The sequence below is a fragment of the Acartia tonsa genome, chromosome 5 (assembly GCF_053477335.1).
Source record: "Acartia tonsa isolate MP-2025a chromosome 5, ASM5347733v1, whole genome shotgun sequence".
NCBI lineage: Eukaryota > Metazoa > Arthropoda > Copepoda > Calanoida > Acartiidae > Acartia > Acartia tonsa.
Window position 1 is genome coordinate 51931624 of NC_137264.1, and position 22759 is coordinate 51954382.

At 31.8% G+C, this 22759-nt stretch overlaps 1 protein-coding gene across 1 annotated transcript in view; it reads right to left on the minus strand.

Moving 5' to 3' along the window:
• The window catches only part of LOC145319798 (CD151 antigen-like), a 95370-nt gene extending 92897 nt beyond the window's left edge, over positions 1 to 2473 (minus strand). The window contains exon 1 of the mRNA XM_080162155.1: positions 2309 to 2473. Coding sequence (XP_080018281.1) covers positions 2309 to 2320 — 12 coding nt within the window. The 5' untranslated portion in view covers positions 2321 to 2473. The remainder of the gene's footprint in view (positions 1 to 2308) is intronic.
• Between the last annotated feature and the right edge of the window lie 20286 nt (positions 2474 to 22759).

A 22759-nucleotide genomic window follows, 5' to 3' on the forward strand; every position in this document is an offset into this window, starting at 1 on the left:
AAATTGACATTCAAGAACACAGTAATAGTGTCTGACTGATTATGACGTAACAAAAAAAATTAGCCAATGAGAGGCAACTATAAATTTTACCATTGGTCAATAGCGGCCTCTCATTGGCTAATTTTTTTTTTGTTACGTCATAATCAGTCAGACACTATTACTGTGTTTGACATTCAAAAAAACAGATGAATGTCTAAACCTTATCCTAAAATGGCAACTTGAGTCCTGACTTTTAGTTTTTGGCAATTTACATCATTAATATTTTAGAAATGGCTATTTTAATCTGAATATCATCATTAACAGTTGTTTACAATTAGCGCCTTATATGATAACAATATCAGAGTAAAACACTAGAGGTAGAAAGGGTTAGATAACAGTATCTCCCCATCGCAACCACCTTGTGCAACCCTTCTATTGGGTCATTGAAAATAAACCAATGGTGTCGCTTATTTTAACACAGCCAAGTAGCAGAAAATAATTTAGAAGCAGACAAAAGAGGTCTTTATAAAAGAAAGAGAGGTAATTGTCTGTATATACATCTATACTATAGATCTGTTAAAACAATTTCAAAACATTTATTAGCTTTAAAGTTAAAAATTATCCTATGAATTCTTAAAAGAAGTCTATAAACAAAGAGTTCACACTTATTTCGGTTTGGGAGGTGCATATGGGCCTTACTTTAAAAGTATACATTTGCCATTCAAATGGATGTAGAGATGTATACGTGGATATACGACATCTGAAAAAATGTAGCTGGCTAGCATGGAACTCGTTTATTAGTCAGTTTATTCATCCAGTAAGAGGCGAGGGTATGGGGTAAAGGAAGTGGAAGGGGGTATTCTTCATTTTAGCCCACTACAAGTTTCACTTTATAAGAGAAAAAAAAATCTGGTGTAAGATCCTAGTAATAATATATCCATTGTAATTCATAATGTTTAAATTCCATTTGTTTTATGTATTCCACGACTTGGTCCAAAATTACAGGATCATTTGAAAGCAAGGAAAATTGCTTAGAAAAATAAAAGATTACAGAAACAATTTAACATGGCTGCTGCATAAATAGCAATATATTTCCTTACAACCCATTATCTAGAAAGCAAAGCTAGTCTATAACTTATTTTGTATGTCCGTCTGTCTGTTTATTTATGCACGTTATCTCATAATGATTTTTATAACAGTTGTAATAACAGGTATAATTTATCAAGCGTAACAAATCTATAACCATTGCCAGAAAGTTAGTTTCTAGAAAGGTTAGACATATTGTTATTAGCAAAGAATATTCATATTTATGTTTTCAAATTGCAAGTTTGTCCTTTTGATCCGACTTCTAAATAATAATAAATATAAAACAAGCGTTTTTTATCTCTATATTTGTTAATGTTTGTTTGTCTGACCATCTAGTTTGTTGAGCTTCGCTTTAAATGATGTTGTCATCCTTGTTTATTTTACATAGAAAGAATTTGATATTTTTGTTTTACAAAGGTTTTTTAAAATTACAAAATTTACTTTTATACTTCAAAGACTTTTGATTTCGTGCAATTCTTTTAAAAACATGAACAAGTTTTCTCGTATTCATTCGAATCCGGTGGATAGGAACCGGTTCTCACCCATACGAAAAAACTATGTCTAGCATCGTATTATATCCAGCTTTCTACGAATATAAAAATGTACAGTCATAAGATTTAAACCAGTTTTTTTAGCCAGTGCCTTCGGCACCTCGGGGCTAAAAAAACTGGTGTTAATCTTATAATTGTACATTCTATATCCGCGGAAAGCCGTTTATAATACGATGCGAGAAATAACTATTCTATATTTATGGTTTGGTTAGATCTATTTTCTTGTTGCTTCGCCCCTAGAAGACGCAATGTAAATCCCACTCTTTTAAGGAGCATTCTCGAAGTACACTCCAAATAAGCAGATTCAGCTTTAATCACGAGATCTTGGGCTTTATCTCTAACGATAAACTTTGAACTCAGTAAAATGTCAAAAATTTTGAGATGGTATTTTAGTTACTCTTGTTTCAAGTTCGAGTTTTTATTTAACATTAGTTGTGGTAAATTGTAGGTAAAGTGTGTTTAAAAAAAAACAATCGCTCACAATTTAAACCGTCTTGAGTACTTGGAGATAGACCCCATAATGTGTAGAGATTTTGATTGGGCATATAAAGACCTTTCTATTATCTTTGAACCAAAGGTTTATGTTCAAAAAAGTGAAGCGAGTGGTTTTTTGATCACACTCTTTATATCTCATTACATTTGCATTTGATAAAAACTGGGCTTGACAAAAACTATGCAAGAAATTGTTTTACCTGTGACCCCATCTTTAAAATTTGTATTGTCTGCCGAGACTCAAACTCTTATCCACAACAGCTATTATTTAAATGCTATATTTCTATAACTTTGTGAGAGCTAGAAACAGAAATAACTTAGGACCCGAACTATCTCTCTATATCTGGAGCACATTTTTATTCACTGATTCTGAAATAAAAATAGAAAATATTAGGTTATTTCTTTCCATTTTCAAGAATTTTAAGCGTGGGAAAAATTTTCGAACATGGGAACCATTTTTTTGGATTAAAATGACACATATATGTTTAACGTGAGAACCATTTACATACGTCTGTCAAATCTAAAACCAGCATTGAGAAATATCATCAAGAATACAGTCTCTACGCTGTTTTCAACAGTTTTTATTCAATTAAAATCAGAAAGGGAGAATAGATTGGACTGTAAACTTTATTGGTAGTTTTGTAAAAATGCGATGCAACCCAATCTTTGACGTCACTGGAATCGTGTTCCTACAAAAGTAATACAAAAGTGGGAAAGATTGGGTTGCGTCTAAAAATGCTCTCATATTTGTTAGATCAAAAAGTATTACATTAAATATTGATTTGTTTGTTTAAACTAGAAGTGTCTAAATTTTATTAATTGAAAACTACCATAGTTTAACATCCCTGGAGATGTACAAAAATTTAGAGTTAATTGTGTTACACCTCTACTATTTTTCATAAAAAAAATACTTTTTCTTAAAATATCATATGGTTTTTTTATATCAATAATTACTGAATTACATTTTACTAATATTTTTTATTTAAACAATTATAGCTTTCTTTGTTCAATAATAATATAGTAATAAGCTTTTTTGTCTGTTCCGAAGGATCTTGCTAACCGCTAAACTGATCGGGTTCTCCTTAACAGGGTAGCTTCTCATGGGTCCCGGGTAGGTTTATAACTATTTTGGAGGAGGGTACAACCACCATCCCAAGAATAATTGCCTCTAGAAAAAATCAATCCCCCCTCCAAAAAAAATTAACTAAATTTTTGTAAAATTTTTTTTGTAAACTACTTTTATAAAAATAGGTTTTGGGATTCAACTCAGCCCCCCTCTAGGGGCGTAGCCGCTAGTCTATAATAAAAGTAGAACGATGTATGTATGTCTGTTGGTTTGTTTTTTTCTTAGTTTGTACCAAAGGATTTCGCTAACCACTGAACCGATCGGGTTCTCCTTAACAGGGTAGCTTCACATAGTCCCAGGAAGGTTTATAACTATTTTTGGGGAGGTTACCAACACCCTTCTAATAGAAATCGCCCCTAGAAAAAAAATTCCTCCCCCCCAAAACAAATTTTTTTTTACTTTTCAAAAAATCTATATTTAAAAGAAATGCATTTTGGGATTCAACTCTCCCTTCCTCAAGTGCCCCTAGAGGCGAAGCAGCTAGTAACTATTTAAAGAAATATTTTTGTAATATTTATTATCTAATTTTGCCATTAATTGTGTTAAATGATGTATAAAGATTGGATGCGGTATTGGCTATGATCATGGAGGGAGGGGACATTGGTCTGTAAAGTACACTGGTACCCAAAGTTTTATAACCAAATAATTACATTAGTTGTGTTTTTTCATTGAAAATGTATTGGTTGGTTCTAAACTAGTGTTGTCCAAACTTTTCAACAAATATTTTCATCTACAGGGTAAATATTGATTATTAATATACAATATGTCAATTTGTCTTATCCCTTTATATCCCTGGCTATACTAACATTCAAACCTGTCTTTAAATGTATCAAGAAAAATTTGAGTAATTCCATTCAGTACTTACACAGCAAAAATGCAAAATGAATATTACAAATAAACAGAAGGAAATGAATTTTTTTCTTTAGAGAAAACTTGTTGAAAGCTAAGAACAACTATAGCTAATAAAGTCAATTATCATTTAAATTATCATTAAGATTGGTACCATTCAACTTTGTCTTGAATCAATTAAAGACAGGTGTATAATTTTAATGTTATTGTTTGAAACCACTGCTGTGATGGTTAGAGTCATTGTCTGATATGTCTATCAATTAAGTTTATTTTCAATTGTATGTGTAACAAAGAATCTATAATTAATTATATTAAATGAAATATTGATCATAGTTCATAGTACGTTGGAAAATAATATCATATCATACTTTTTTTTAACAAGGACAATATATGGTCCATAAAAAGTGCAACAATAATTTCTTAAAATTTTTTAGCTATAATTTTCGAAATTATACAGTTAATTTAAAAGTTAATATGTGTTTTTAGCAATTTAAAATTTTCTTTTTTATACTTAAAAAGTTATTCTACTAAAAGCTTAACATAGTGTCACGGTTAAATTTGGGACAATTTCAATTCTTTTAAATAATAATTTTTGCTATTTATGAATTTATTTAATATCAATATTATAATTTATGCGATAAAATATTAATTTATTTTCAAAGTTATTACATTTGGAGCCAAAATGGACTGTTATTTTAGCTAGAATCGGAATTTTGGAGATAAAATAACCCCCTTAAAAAATTGGGGGGGGGGGGGGAGTTTATGTTAAATTACAATCAACCACCTTAACTTTTTGGCCAAATTTCAAAATCTATAAATCAAGTGAAGGCTAGTGGCGCATTCAGGGTAATAGATTACATTGAATAAGCATGTAAATATATTTATGAATAGATCTATATCCAGAAAAAATTCCACTCTCTTGTTTGCAAAACATCCAAGCTACTCAAATCACTTGCATTCATCAATAAAATGCAAAATCAAGGATAATTACTTCCACAAGTAGCGAAACAATAATAATTTTTAGATAGTTTATAATAACCCCATGGGCACTTGCTGCAAGGGGACTTTAATTTCAAAAAGAATTACAGTAGATGTTTCTCTTGGTAGGGTGGAGTTATCCTTCACAGAATAGTTATAAACCTTTCCAGGACTAATAAGAAGCTGCAATGCAAAGAAAATTATTATGTTCCTGCGGTTAACAAGATACTTTGGCATAACATACACAGACATCCTATTACATATTACTTTTGAATCAGGATTAGAAAAGGAATGAAAACAAAGCAAAGAAGGGGAACTGAGAATTTGTGCATTTTCACATGAAGGTAAATTAAAGCGTTACAGACGACAGAATGAAATGGATGATTTGCAGAGTACCTACGCAGAAAAAAAATACCACTAAGAATGTTTTACATAAGAAGAATGCATAAAACAGCTAGTTAAACCTAGAATAACATTGCACTATGGAACTATGATTGTTATACAATTTCTAAAGTTATGCAATGCAATGGATGGTCAGTTTATTAGTTTATCGGTAATGCACTTTTTTCAACCTGAGGACCACAAAAACTCCCTGCTCCTTTTATCTAACTTTTTTTTTTAAATGCCAACAGCTTTTACCCTGCATGGCCAATGGGTCAATAATAAAACATCATTTTTGAAAATTTCATTTGAAGAAAAACTATTATTTCTTTTATTTACATATATTAATTACTTTCTATATTTTTAGGAATAATAAATTAAAATCAATGAAATAAGGAAGGTTTCAGGGCCCTATTTGCTATAGAGTATACACTCCTTGCTATTTGATCATTTTAATTATTTAACTTGAAGATAGTACTTTCACATTTTGAGGGAGGGGACAATACAATTGACTGAATTTTCTTTTTTTTTTATTGACGAATTTTAAAGGGAGTGTGAACGTAAAAATTTCTCATCTGATTATCAAATTTTAACATTTACTAAGCACATTTCACTACACTTATCAACCAAAAATGTCCTATTCACAAAAATATCCAGAAATAATGCCTTGATTTTATGGTATTTTGAGAGGGAAAATGGAAAAAACAGGGAAAATCTGAACGTGTTTGTTTCTTATAATGTTTTTAGGGATATTTAACTTGTCATATATAGTTGAAACAATTTACTTACTGTTAAGGATTTATTTTATGCTATAAAATTGCCAATTCGTTTTTTTATGACGTAGTAATTAGGTAATAAAGACATATTTTAAATTCGTATTATTGACAAAAAAAATACCTCACTGTCTACAAAGGGTTGAATCTCATAGGTTATATAAAATAATAATATCCTTTTTTATTGTGTTGAACAATAAATAACCCACTTTGGAGAATTAGTTTACACCTTTATCAGACTGTTTATAAAGAAATATTGCGTCTTTATTATTTACAAATTTGTAATTAAAGGTAGGCAAGAGATGGGCCATTTAAAGTTAATTGGATACTAATAAAAAACCTGTTTCTGGCTTTGTTATTGTATTTGGTTTTCAATAAAAAAATATTGCTTATTTTATCAATTTCTAAGTAACTATACATTGGATTAAAGAAAGGATTATGTTAAAAGTCAGCTTAACTGTTAGGAAAAATCTAGAACTATGTGAAAAAGTTTAATTTTAGCTATAATGGGAGAAAAAAGCAATTTAATGCACATTTTATATAATACGGAAAATTTCTTCCTTTCCCCGTACCTTATAAAAATCGTCGGAAAAAGTCGTTTTTTAGGCAAACAAAAGCGCGTTTTGCTCTATCTGTGAGATATTATGAATGAGAAAATGTTAAGATTTGATATTAAGATGAGAAAAATTTACGTTCACAGTCCCTTTAAGTTAAGAACTGAGAAAATAAAATGAGATTTCCAACGAGAAATTAGTTTTTTTTGGTGTGATTTGTTGTAAATAACTACTCTGACTTTCCTATATCCTTAAAAATATTGTTGTTTGTGACGTATAGTAATAGCAAGAACAAACAGCTAAATATTCTTATAAAGTGTATTAATTCAATACAAGGTTAATATACAATAATAACATTAATATTAAGACAACTGTTCACTTTATGTTCGTATCCTGTTGCAGAGCAATGACTTGCTCCGAAACCGTGGATACCAGAACTAAAGTGCTAAACTATAAAATACATGTATTGCTCTTAAAATCAGGAAGAAAGGGACTATACATCACATTTCTCCCTGACTTAAACATGAACCTCGGTTTCAAACTGTAATATTACAGATTAAGTATAACAATAGGTTTTTACATGTTAATTATCATAGATATTATAAGTAGCGTTGAACGCTTACAAAATAGATAATAGTGGATCTGGTATGACACCTGCCATATTTTTTTATTTTTTTTTATATTTTTATTCCAGATCTTTAAACACTTCGTATGCATTTTTTTTTTATTTTGGTTCCTTAGAACTCTTTTGTGTTTTTTTTTATATTTTCCTTTTTTCTTTATGTGTTTTTTTTTCTTTTTTAATATTTTCTTTAAGAAAAAAACATTGATTAACATATAATCATTAAAGAATGCATTGATTTACACCTAATGCATTAATTACATAGTTATCATAAATACATGATATAAAAATAACATTGGTTAACATATAACCATCAGATTTAAGCATGGTATTATAGAGCATTAATATGAAACATGAATTTTAAACTTTTTTTGAGACTACTACTGCCTCAACAAATATTAAATACATAAAATAAAATAAAATATGAATTAATACACATAACTATAATTATTACTTTCTTTTTCCAGATGTTCTCTTCCTGCCAGGTTCTTCAATATCCATGGGCATAATAGCTTCCTCATCATTTACTCCAAGTTTTGCGGTCTCATCACACAAGCCGTCTTGAGACATCCTTTGGACAACTTCTTGTAATAATCAATGTCCACCTTCATGGCGTCCAAAAATTCCTGAACAAAACTAAAGCAAAGAAATAATACAATTAAAAGAAAATCTGAGCCGTAGATTCGTACTACACTACTGCGCCAAAATGACGTATAGTAATAGCAAGAACAAACAGCTAAATATTCTTATAAAGTGTATTAATTCAATACAAGGTTAATATACAATAATAACATTAATATTAAGACAACTGTTCACTTTATGTTCGTATCCTGTTGCAGAGCAATGACTTGCTCCGAAACCGTGGATACCAGAACTAAAGTGCTAAACTATAAAATACATGTATTGCTCTTAAAATCAGGAAGAAAGGGACTATACATCACATTTGTTAGTGCTACGCTTTTTATTGACTTGATTGTCCTTGGTGCAGTTAAAAATGCAGCAATTTGCAAATTAATCAATAACTTCACAATTGACCACTTTGACCTCTGTAATTGAAATCTTTTAACCCTTTTAATCTTGAGTAGAATTAAACAAAACACTTTTATATATCTTGTATTTAATTATGATTTAAATATCCTTATATACAAATTAAAGCGATGTCTGTTCATCCTAACGTTTGATTCTAAAAATACCATTCTACAATATAAGGGAGACTTTGATCGAACAAGTTATCGATAGGACAATTCTAAATTGATTAAAATAATGATAAGAGCTACGTACGTAAGGACGGACCGACCTTAATAAAAGAAAAGCTTCGCTTACAAAATCTGACCCCTGGAATATAAAACTAATAGTTATTTATCGCAAACAGCTTTCCGCGGATATAGAATGTACAATTGCAAGATTAAAACCAGTTTTTTTAGCTCCGAGATGCCGATGGCACGGGTTAAAAAACTGGTTTTAATCTTATGATTGTACATTTTTATATTCGTAGAAAGCTGGATATAATACAATGCTAGACATAGTTTTTTCGTATGGATGAGAACCGGTTCCTATCCACCGGATTCGAATGAATACGAGAAAAGTGTTTACATCCGTATTGTATACTTTATTGCGGTTTCAATGATTGACGTCTGCCTTTTAATTTTAGGTCTAAAGATTTTAAAACAAAAGAATCACATCTTCTTAAAAGCTGTGTCAAACTTGTAAATTAACTGTACTATTCTATATAGTTATGACGTTAGAACCAGCTGAGATCTGATAAAATTCCAAACTGTCCAAGTCCAGTTCACAATGGCTTAAAAGTGGAAAAGATATGGACATCCCGCTGGCGAAAAAAATTAAAGGGGGAGGAAATATTTCAGATTTTCGGGTTTTTTTAGAGTAGTATAATCAGAGAGTAATAAAGTAGGGGACATTTTAGTTGAACGTTGTAACCTAAGTTTTATAAGTTATGTTTCCTAACTCCAAGGGGGGGGGGTAATGGGGCGATTACCCCCCCCCATTTAAAATTTACCCCTACCCTGGGGATGCCGTAGGCACCCCCAACCATTTAGGAGGGGGTATTTACCACCCCCAAACAATTTTGGGGGGGTAAATACCCCCCCAAAATAAAAAATCTCTAATAAAAAAAAATTTTGCGCGCTTCGCGCGCATTTTTAATACTATATATTTAATAAAATTTAAATTACCCCCCCCAAAAAATTTTACCCCGGGGGTAAATTTTGGGGGGGGGTAAACTAAATTTACCCCTGCCAAGCAAATTTTACCCCAGGGGTAAAAATTTTGGGGGGGGTAAAAAAAATTTGCGGCGCACTTCGCGCGCCATTTTACCCCCCCCCAAAAAACGAATTACCCCCCCCTTTAAAAATTTTTACCCACCCCAAAATAAAAGCTTGGACGCCCCTGTCCACCAATTTTTGAAACTATAGATTAGGAGTAAAATTAAAATCCTTTAACCCTTAACGTCAACGCCCCCCATCCGGTTTTTTCTATCTCATTTTCTGTGTGTGAAAGATAAAGAGCCCAAACTGCATGACTTTTTAAGTTTGGGTATGACAAATAACTGAGAGTTGGAATTTTTTGAAAATCTCCATCCTGGCGGGCACAGGATGCCAGCAAACCTGGCAGGGTCATCCAGGTAAAGAGCAAAAATATTTTTTTGACTTAAACAAAGTATTTTATCTTGCCAAAATACTAAAATATCCTCTAGTAGTACATCCTTATATGAAATACAGGTGTTCAAGTCAATTTCAGGTTCCAGGTATGATCCTGCAGGTCCTGATCCTCCAGGTCTCCAGAAATCTTTAAAAGGCTCCTGTGGCCTCAATTTTTGACTTAGAGACTTCAAATTTTAAACTTAAGCTTTTCTTACATGTCTACATAACGTATTAAAATTTCATAAAGATCCACCGCCGTTTTCCCGCTGACCGCCAACCGAGGCGGCTGGCAGCTGCCAAGTACAGCTGCGGCAACTGAAATTTATATTTTGACATTTCAAATATAAAATTTACATAAAGATAAACATTTTCTGCAAAAAATTGTTCTTCTAGCTTCAAAAATAAGAAAATTACAGCCGTTTGAAATTTTTAAGTAAAAAAGGACCTAAAAATAAAGGTTGTTAAATAAAAGGGTGAAGGAAGCGAAAATTGACTTTGACTTACTTAAGGTCGGAAATTCATCATAACACAGGGGACTTGTACAATAAATTTAGCCCTCTAGCTCTAATAGGAACTGAGATAATATGGGGGGGCGTTGAACGCCCCCCCCCCCCCCCCCGACTGATTAAGGTGCGGCAAGGGGCCCGACTGTTAAGGGTTAACAAAGTTTGTAATATGTAATATTTAAATATCTAAAAATGATATGCCCGCAAAGGGCCATTGTGTCTGTGATTAAATACGGTTCAAAAAGTGCTACATCCAGATCTAAAATATCTTTACAACATTATTGGCGGTGTTATTCAAGGTCAAATAAATATATCAACTTTCATTGTTTTTATAAGTAATTATAGCAATATCAAAATGACATTTTTTAATAAAAGAGAGCACTGCAAAGTAATTGAGTGTAATAAATAGAAAGTAATAAATGTTTAAATTTTTTAATTAAAAATAGTTATAAACCTGTTAAGGAGAACCCGATCGGTTCAGCGGTTAGCGAGATCCTTAGGTACAAACAAACACACAGACACACAAACAGACATCCTGTTAATTTAGTATAAGGATTAATAAGGCTGGTAATTAATTAATTAATATTTAGCTGTTAAATTTAAAAACAACGTGCTAAGATCATTTTTAGAGTAAAGCTTCAAAAACATAATATCCGCTGGTTTCAAACCAGCAAACTGAAAAATCATGTATAGCATCGTATTTTTCACGAATATTAGAATAAAAAGTCATAAAATTAATACCAGTTTGGGGCCCTAGGGGCTAACAAATCTAGTTATAATCTTATATTTTTAATCTTAATATCCGCGGAAAGGTATCTATGATATGATGGGATAAATATCTATTCTTAATTTACTCAGACAGATTACAAAATTTTCAATTACTTCATAAAATAGACTACAATTTTCCTATTTTCTAAAATTTAAGAGATTCGAACCCAAATCTTACTATACCTTTATCCCAGCCAAATTTTTCAGATGTTAAACACCTGTAAAACTACGCGGGGGTAATTATGCAAATAGTCTGTTCTAAATTGTTCTTTATGATTCTCTGAATCAACCAGTGAACCACAAATAACACCCCAACCATAGACGTCCAAGGGGGGGGGGGGTAAAGGGGTGATTACCCCCAAAAAAAATTTACCCCGAAGCTAAATTTTGGTGGGGGTAAACAAAATTTACCCCTGCCAACAGATTTCACGGGGGGTAATTACCCCCCTTAAGCAAATTTTACCCCCGGGGTAAAAATTTGGGTGGGGTAAAAAAAATTTGCCATTTTACCCCACCCAAAAGCAAATTAACCCCCCCCCCCCCCAAATAAAAAAGCTTAGACGCCCCTAACCCCAACCCCCCTAATTTTTTTTACCACAGTTTAGAAAGTTCGGTTGGGTCCTAGCCCTGCAGAAATTAGTTAAATTGGTTCCCCTGGCCCCAAAAAGGATGAATAAACAGATAAAGTGAGTTCTAGAGCAGATAGAAGATGATTAAAGTCCCTCCACAGATTTTGACGTCATACGATAAAATACCAATGAGAGGCCAATATAAATTTTACCATTGGTCAGTTACAGTGTATACTGGCCTCTCATTGGCTATTTTATTGTATGACGTCATAATCTGTGGAGGAACTTTAATCATCTTCGAGCAGATGTTCAGTTTTCAATTTTTATGAAAAAATAAGTTTTCATGTCTTTTGAAGCAAACGGACAAAATAGACTAATTGTGCACAGGCCATAGGAATCTTCACTAAAAGTTTCACATACCTGTCTTAAATAGCAGCCGAGAAAATTACATTAAAGCATTACGGACTTACGGACGGACAGACAGACAGTCTGAACTATAAAGAAGCCTCACTACTAAAATCAAAGTAAATGGTTGTGGGGTGTTACGATTGGTATACTTGGAATATTTGCTGCCATTTGAAAACATTGCGCCAATGGGTTTGCACGCGCATAATTTAAACTTGTTTTCTGCATAATTTAAACCCTGTTTTCTGCATAATTTTATAATGGCTCCCTGCATAATTTTGGTAACACTGAGAAAAATACTTCTCATACAAAAAAAAAGGTATTTTCAGTTTTAACAGAAGTTCTGCAAAGAAGAATCTATATAAATTTAGGTAATTTTACAAGGAATTTTGAGGGTGATGAAAAAAGGCTTATGAATTGTAATGTAATAAATATACATGGACGTCCAATAGGGGGGGGGGGGTAAAGGGATGATCACCCCCCCCCCCTCAATGAAGTTTGAATTTTTACCCACTCCCCAAAAAAAATTAATAAAAGTAGAGAATCATTTATGTATTTGCTATAAATTCATATATTTTTATATAAAACTTCTATTTTTAAACTAACTGTAAAATATTGTTATATTCAAGTTATATTTTTGTCATTTTGGGCGGTGTAGGATTGTATCTGTTTAGGTCATTAGAAAAAAGAAACTCTAACAATTAGAATTAAGGATACTTAGCACATTTTTGATGAAACAAGGATGACAACATACATAAAAGCGGACACTGAAACGGTGGGAAAAACGGACATTAACACTTGTATAGTGTCAGAACTGAATAATCAGAATATAAATGTATAAGAGTCGAAGCAAAATTGTAACTACATTTGTTAACAAAACTGCTTGTTACAGGATAATATTCACGGACATACTAACATTTTTATGACTTGATTAAATAGTTGCTTTGCTTATAATATTGTACTTTGATGTCCCAGGAATCAATATACCAAAAATATGATAAAAAAATATATGATCGTATCTATTTATTTATATATCAAATCAGATATTTTTATTAAACAAATAACAATAGAGTATCCTTTTTATATTTTGTCTTAAGGGCAACCACAAGTTTTTCAACAGTAGAGTAAAGATACCTGATCATATAACATAAAAGGATTAAAAACAAAAATAAACAACGTTAAACCCTTCTAATTAAGTATTTGTTACACGATTGCATTGTGTATTTAGCTTGATTAAAAAAGGGACTTCTCAGATAAACAGGCATTTTCAAAATATTGGTCTGGTTTCTGTGACCCAACATGGAGAGTTTCGTGGATACACAAAATGTAAAGGTTTGATTTATAGTTGTATGTGTGTCTATTATTACCATCTGACAAAATTTGCATCTTGATTCTAAAAATGCATTTATAACAACAATAGCTTCAGAAAAGTAATTTTACATAAAACAAGTTCAATTTATGTTCATAGCAGTCATAGTTTAAAACTTTTTTTACTTCAAATTTTACATAATATCTCAAGAAACAAATTATTAAAAATAATTTTGTTTGAGTTATTTGATTATTAGTCGGACGGAGAGACTCACGGACAATTTACAGACTATCTACGCTACTTTTTATAAATAGTTATGGTACAAAAAAAAATTATGAAGATTTTTAGCAAGTACGTTTAAAATTTAAAATTAGTTGCTATAGTAATCAGGGAGAAAGGGAGGGGACAATGGGCAATTAATTCAATTTAAGAGTTTTCGCTGAAAGGCCATGAAAACCTGATTTATCCAGAAAATTTTTAAAAATTGATTATCTAAATTAGAAAACTCAAAATGAGAAAAAGGTCTAAGAAAAAACATCTACTTATAAATCATATTACCAGTACATCACAATGATGTAAACATTATGTAATTATTCACTAGAAAATTTGCTTTTAGAATTCTCCTATTTTATTAACTTCCACCAAAATGCAAGACATCATGAAGGGTTTTTAGATTGTTTATTACAATATTGAATATTCGATCCATTGTCCCCTCCCTTCTTGCCTGATAGTAATAAACAATGAATCAATTCGGTCAAATTTTAAATTATCATGAAGGCTATTTCTTAAATAAAATTTTAATGGTGCATCATTTTCTCTAATCTAATTGTTGATAGTTGTTGACTAAGTTATTGTCAAGTTAATAAACTTGATAAAGCCACGCTGCTAATGACCGAAACATCCTGTCCTAATGAGCAGGGGTAGGACACTTGAGGACAATTAAGAAGATGAATAAAGTCCCTCCACAAGTTATGACGTCATACGATAAAATAACCAATGAGAGGTCAGCATAAATTTTACCATTAGTCAATTAAGGCCTCTCATTGGCTATTCTATCGTATGACGTCATAATCTGTGGAAGGACTTTAATCATCTTCATAAATAAACTCATATATATGTATGTGTCGACGGTTAGTATAGTCAGACTGGGGGGACAGAAGGGGGATATTTAACTGTGTTTAAATTTGCAGTGTCCAAACTTTTAAATTTTTCAATATAGAGGAGGGGTAATTCTGTTTATTTTGGGGGGGGGGGGTCGTATTCGTATGACCCATGTCAATAGGGTTGGGATATTGGACAAATTCACGAGATCTTAAGGAAAAGACAATAGATGATGTACATCCTCAATGATGATAAACAAAAAATATCCATTCTTTAGATTATTATTCTTAGTTGAAACCAACTTATCAAGATTTAATAAAAAGTACCCAAAGTGTTTGAGGCAGAGAATGAGATAACGGGCTTAAAAAAACTTTGGGTACCAGTAAAATTTACAGTCTACTGTCCCTTTTCTACTCTAACAAAACCAGATGTACTGAATTTTAGTTTCCGAAAGTGTACTTAGCATCCGCGTCCTATCTCAATATTTGCTACTAGCTAAAAAAGCTTCAAACTTCCCCCCAAAAAATCTAAATTTGAAAAATTAAAATTTTGAATGTATAAATCGTTTATACATTAAATCGCTTTTCCTTTTGGCCGGAGTAGCAGAAAATAGCGTTTGCAATAATTGGGTTATCTGCTGTACACATTTGGAAATTATTGAAGAAATTGGCAAGCAATTTTCAGTTGATCCAAAACCAAGGTCCATATGCAAATTAAGGGGTACAAGGATAAGACAATGGAAGATTAATAAATCTTTTCCCAAAATCTTAAGTTGTAGTTAGATAATTAATATCAGAGTAGATATACGCAAGGGGGGGGGGTGATTAATCGCCAATATAACCCCCTACCCCCATTCCCTGACACAAATTACAAACATGTTTTAAAGTTGTATACATAAATACACTTCCAAACAATAAGCACATGATATTTATCTATCTTTCAGGGGATAAACAGATAGGCAATGCATCATTTTTCTATAATTAGGGTCGGTCCGTCCGTACGTTACAGACAGTTAGCTCTTTTCGTTAATTTAAACAGGCTAGAATTGTCCTATCGTTTGCAAACTTTGCATGATGATTCCTGCAGTAGTTAGGTGCAATTTAAAAGGCGTGGCAACTCTAAAATTGTTACTAGAATCTCCCTACGTCCCTTTTTAATATGTTGATTTTTCTACTTTTAAACAACTAATTTTTATGTGATAAAATTATCCTATTGTTCTGATTTTTGGAATACTGATTCCTTAAACAACAAAATAAATATTATAAGCGAAGCATCTCTATAATCAAGTCCTAAAAATGTAAGTATGTCTTTAAACAATATCTTGTATTTAAGCAGTTGTTCAACAAATTTACTTACAATCTTCAACTTTTATTAACTTATATTGTGATTATTCAGTTCTGACACTCTACTAGTGTTATGTCCGTTTGTCTTACCGTTTCAAAGCTTGTCATCCTTGTTAGAATTGCTGCTACTCTTTACCTTTGCTTTCTACAATAACATAATTCACAGGGAAGGAGGGAACATTGACTCTAGATAAAAGTAGTACTCAAATAAAGTTTTAATAGCAGATTCGCCTCTGGCCTCTAGGGGCTTTGACCAAAGAGGTAAAACAAAAAATAAGTACCTCTGGTGCTGCAACCATTACATTTGAAATAACTGCATAAAAAAAATTATGGGGATTTTTTGGTTTATTGGGGGGGGGGGGGTGTCACATGCCTCAAGAAAATAGCTTAAAAAACAACCACAGGACTGCAGTAGAGATATTCCCTGAAGATTAAAATCCAATCGGTTTAGTGGTTACTGAAATCTTAAGGGACAGACAGACGGACAGACATCACGCTACTTTGTTTTATAGATAAACAAGTTTTCTCATTTATTTGTTTTCATACATTGTGTACTTTTATCTAATCTAGATTAATTGCTTCAAACTAACAATCTCAAATCATTTTTTATTTTCATCTACAGAAGGGTTTATTTTGTTTCTCATTATTGAGTACATAAATTTATTGTCCATTGTTTTATCTCTTAAGATTCTTGAATATTCTTAACTATCTCCAACATACAATTAGTTAACTATAAACTATTCAAAAGCATATATTTAAAAATCCATTAGGACTTTTTTTATTAGCCAAGCTATACTAATCTATGACAAGGGTCTTACCAGGGAGGTAGGGATCATTGGACTGTAAATTATTCTGGTACCAAAAGTGTTATAACCACATTATCTTTATCAGTAGCTTAAAAACTTTGGATATGTTTGTTAAATTTTTGTGGTGTCTAAACTTTTTAACCAATAATATTAATCTTCAGCAGGGGTAATTTTATTTATTATCTTGGGGGATTTATTGTACATTGTTTCCTGGGGTTTACAAACTAACTTAACTGCTTTAACTATTAACGATTCATACTGAATTGATGTTTTTACAAGCGAAGCTTTTCTATAATTAGGGTCGGTCCGTCCGTACGTCCGTAACGGATAGCTCTTTTCGTTAATTTAGGCATGTTAGAATTGTCCTATCGATTCCACATTTTGTATGGTGATTCCTTTAATAGTTAGGTACGATTTAGAAAGCGTAGCAACTCTATAATCATCACCAAAATGTCCATTTTAAACATGTTGATTTTTTTACTTTTTTAACAACAAATTTTTATGTGATCTAATTATAAGATTAATCTGATTTTTGTTATAATGATTCCTGGGAGAACAAAGTATAATCTAATAAGCGAAGCAACTCTATAATCAAGTCCTAAAAATGTAAGTATGTCCATAAACATTATCCTGAATCAAGCAGTTTTTCAACAAATTTACTTACAATTTTGCTTTGACTCTTATACATTTATATTATGATTATTCAGTTCTGACACTATATAAGTGTTAATTTTCGTTTGTCCTTCCAAATCAGAGCTTCGCTTTTATGGATGTTGTCATCCTTGTTTTTTTTTAATTTTACTCCGCTACGTATGGACAAAATTGTATTTGATTTTTTTGCTAATATAAACCAAACAATAGGCACATAAACGACTTGTATTATCTTGTAAATCTTTTTTAATTGCTCTATTCTGTATTTGTTTAAGCTTTTTTCCTTGTTTTTGTCTATTCTTTTATTATCTATAGGTAGAGGGAATAAGATTTTAATTTCTCGTATTCATTCGAATCCGGTGGTTAGGAACCGGTTCTCATCCATACGAAAAAACTATGTCTAGCATCGTATTATTACCAGCATTCTACGAATAGGAAAATGTACAATCATAAGATTAAAACCAGTTTTTTTAGCCCGTGCCTACGGCACCAAGGGGCTAAAAAACTGGTTTTAATCTTATAATTGTACATTCTATATCCGCGGAAAGCCGTTTATAATACGATGCGAGAAATAACTATTCTTGTTTTAAGGATATCATATATGACTTTTCTATCTTCTTAAAAGCAAAGATGAGTCCTATAACATTTAGGAATAATTGTAACAACTTAATAACAATTAACAGAAAGTCTGAATGTGCATTTTAATCATTGTGATTTTTTTAGCTTTTTTCATCAATTTACTATTCATAAGATTTGATCAGCTTCATAAGATCAATCTCCAAAAGTCTCATTCTCTATTCATAAAACAAGGATGACAACATCCATGAAAGCGAAGCGCTGAAACGGTAGGACAAACGGATATTAACACTTGTATAGTGTCAGAACTGAATAATCAGAATATTAATGTATAAGAGTCGATGCAAAATTGTAAGTAAATTTGTTGAAAAAATGCTTGATACAGAATAATGTTTATGGACATACTGACATTTTTAGGTCTTAATTATAGAGTTGCTTCGCTTATAATATTGTACTTTGTTGTCCCAGGAATCAGTATACAAAAAATCAGATAAATCGGATGATTAGATTACATCAAAATTTGATGTTAAAAAAGTAAAAAAAAATCAACTTGTTTAAAATGGACAAACCGACATTTTGGTAATGATTATAGAGTTGCTACGCTTTCTAAATCGTACCTCACTTCTACAGGAATGAACATGCAAAGTTTGAAATCGATAGGACAATTCTAACATGCCTAAATTAACGAAAAAAAGCTATCCGTTACGGACGGACGGACGGACCTACCCTAATTATAGAAAAGCTTTGCTTTTAAAAAGGACGCGCACCAACTATTCTATTCCCCAACAAGGACAAAAATCAACACATGATTCTCAAAATGAAGGAATGTCTTTATCAACATCCTGTAGTTTAGTAATTTTGTATAGATATTATTATCATATCCATAATACAAAGTAGAACGATGTCTGTCCGTCCGTCCGTCTGTCCCTTAAGATCTCGGTAACCACTGAACCGATTGGATTCTACTCTTCAGGGTTTATACCTATTGGTCCTGTGGTAGTTTTAAGCTATTTTTGGGGGGTGGGCCACCCCCAACCCCCCCCCCCAAAAAAAAAAAAATCCCCCCCCCCCATTTTTTTTTTTTAGGAGATATCCTTGGTCCTATTTTTTTTGTAGGAGATATCCTTACTCCTTTGCAGAAGATTTCCTTGGTCCTTCTTATTTTTATTTTTTTTTACGAATTTCACCTTACACTTTTTTTATCATCTCTTGGGGCAAAGCCCCTAGAGGCTAGGGACGAAGCCGCTAGTTCCTAATATAATAGAAATAGAATGTCTGACTGTAGCCTAAGATCCCTCTAATTGCTAGACTGTTAAGGGTCTCCATACAGTGAAGCTATGTATAGGTCCAAGAAGGATTATTACTATTTTAAGGGAAGGGTACCTCAATCTTCCCCAAAACTTCAAAAATTCTTTCATAAAAATTAAAAGTGGATTATTAAAATAACAACCCATCCCCTTAGATTAGTTAATCTGTATTTGTTAATGTTTGTTTGTCAGACCATCTAAAAACTATCCAGCATCTCTTGTATGGATGTTGTCATCCTTAATAAAAGCGAGCTTTTCTTTTTTAATTAGGGTCTAGCCGCTAGTATTGCATAAAATGATGATATTTATTTGTTGCACTGCATCGTGCAGTATTCATTAACTCTATGAATAAACCCTAGAATTACAATTTTAATTCTGAATAGAGTTATGAAATAATTCAATCTAGAATGATTTTACATTTTTGCAATCGCAGCAGCTCTACAATTATATTTCTCGTATTCATTCGAATCCGGTGGATAGGAACCGGTTCTCATCCATACGAAAAAACTATGTCTAGCACCGAATCATATCCAGCTTTCTACGGATATAGAATGTACAATCATAAGATTAAAACCAGTTTTTTTAGCCGTTGCCTTCGGCACCCCGGGGCTAAAAAAACTAGTTTTAATCTTATAAGTGTATATTCTATATCCGCGGAAAGCCGTTTATAATACGAGAAATATTTATTATTAATGATTAATTATTAATTATTAATGATGATACATAAAATTACCCCTTCTGTAGATTAAATCATACGTTGAAACGTTTTGACACTCAATTTAATGTACCAACCAATAAAAATTCATTCAAAGTCTCCAAAGTTTATAAGCCGCAAAATAAGAAAACGTTTTTATAAAACTTTGGGGACTCGTGTAATAAACAGCCCAATGTCCCCTCCCTCCCGATAATTAGGGAATGACATATTTATAAAAGTTAACACAGATTGCTTAGAATTTTAATAGCTATACATGAAACCAACATGTCAGGCACCATGGAAACTGTCCCAATTTTGTATAAATTTTGCGGAACATGTTCCAGTTACGTCATATTTTTCATTCCCGAAAAAGATAAGGGGGAAAGAAAAAAAAGGGAAGGGGGGAAGAAAAAAGAGATGGGAGAAAAGTGGGTTTTCCCCATCTCTTTTGAAGAGATTTTTTTCCCCCCTTCTCTTTTTCGGGAAAGAAAAATATGACGTAACTGGAACATGTTCCGCAAAAGTTATACAAAATTGGGACAGTTTCCATGGTGTCACATGTCATATTCAGTGATTTATTTACAAGGCAAACAATATAACTATCATATCTTGGTGATTTGAAAACTTCTTATTACTGCCCAACTTATGGAAATATTTATTCTTGTTTATTCAAAATGATTATTATTATTTTTCCTTCATAAGCTTTAATATGTATCCATAGAAAATAGATTTTTAACAAGGATGACAACATCCATAAAAGCGAAGCACTAAAACGGTAGGACAAACGGACATTAACACCTGTATAGTGCTTAGAATAAGGAGGAATAGAAATGAAAACCTCAAATATTTTAGGGAATATTGAAGAAAAGTTGCGCTTGCGCAATAAAAACATAATATGAAACTTGAATGGTACACATGTCAAGTTGGGACAAAACTGAAATAATATCTTTTTAATGAAAATATATCGAAAAGTATTAGATTTTTCCTCTAACTTTATGTCTCTACTGCATAGAAATTAAATTTATGTTTATCTAATATTTATGACGCAACTTGCGTAATCACTCGATTATGAAATGTAAACGTAACTTGCGTATAACTCAACAATTAATAAAATAATTTATGATAATAATTGAATTTAAAATACTTAAAAATATATAATTGGATATAAACATCTTTTACTCTCAGACCTTGAAAGAATTAAAAATCAGCTGCTAAGGATTTTTTGTAAATAAATTCATGCGCAACCCTAATACAAATGCCGTGATCATTATTTCTTAACCAAATATTTTTATAGTCATTTTTTTTAATAAATTCACGTTGAAATGAATTTTTGTTTAAAGTTTTGCTCATACTATAAGGTTTTAATCCATTGTAAATAGGACAAATATGACTGGACGATTGGCTGTATGGCTTTTAGTATACTATTTAATAAGGCATTTATTTTTCATATCATTTCTCGATAATATCTGAAATCATGTGATTTTACTACAAGCCTTGTAGCCATTTAGGGCTTTCAAAAGTTCCAATTTTATTTCAGGCTAGCCAGGCAGAATCTTCTACCTGGATTCTATTCTATACTTTATCTTCTTTGGTATAGTGCCTGAACTGAATAATCAGAATATAAATGTTTAAAAGTCGAAGCAAAATTGTAAGTTAAATTGTTGAAAAACTGCTTGATACAGAATAATTTTTATGGACATACTTACATTTTAGGACATGATTATAGAGTTGCTTCGCTTTTAATATTTTACAGCTTTGTTGTTCCAGAAATCAGTATATCAAAAATCAGATCAATCGGATTATTAGATCACATAAAAATTTGTTGTTAAAAAAGTAAAAAAATCTACATATTTAAAATGGACGTACGGACATCCTGGTAATGATTATAGAGTTGCTACGCTTTCTAAAAAATACCTAACTACTGCAGGAATCACCATGCAAAGTTTGAAATCAATAGGACAATTCTAACATGCCTAAATTAACAAAAAAACCTATCCGTTACGAACAGACGTACGCTTTTAAAAAGTGCGTAAATTTTAGAAAAACGTTGAAGCTTTCGTTTAAACATGTTTTTCTGTCCTACATAGATCATTATTGGAATTTGTTATAAAGCTGGGCAACTCTAGAAGTTATAGGAATTGTCTGTAAGGAAGTCTATTAAACTGTACACACTTTTCAGAAATTTTAAATTTTTGTGTCAGTCTGTTTATCTGTATGTAGATTAAGATCTTGCTAACCGCTGAGTCGATAAGGTTCTCCTTTACAGTGAAGCTTCTTATAGGTCCAGGGAAATTTTTTAACTATTTTTGAGGAGGGTATCTTCATCTTACCAAGAGAAATTGCACCAGGAAAAATAACCCTCTTTCAAAGAAAAGTGTGTGGTCGACTATCCACCCTTCTCCCTTCCCTAAAGTGCTCCTAGAGGCCTCAATGGGCGTAGCCGCTAGTAAAACTAAATGACATGATATAATCTACAATTTGATAATACAGAGATATAAGAGAGACAGGGAGTAAGGGAGGGGACAATGGGCAATTAATTCAATTTAAGAGTTATCGCTGAAAGACTATGAAATCCAGATTAATCCAGACAAAATGAAGGAAATTATAAAGAGAGAGTTAATACAATACAGAAAACTATAAAATAAGAAAAGAGTTTCAAGAAAAAAGCATTTA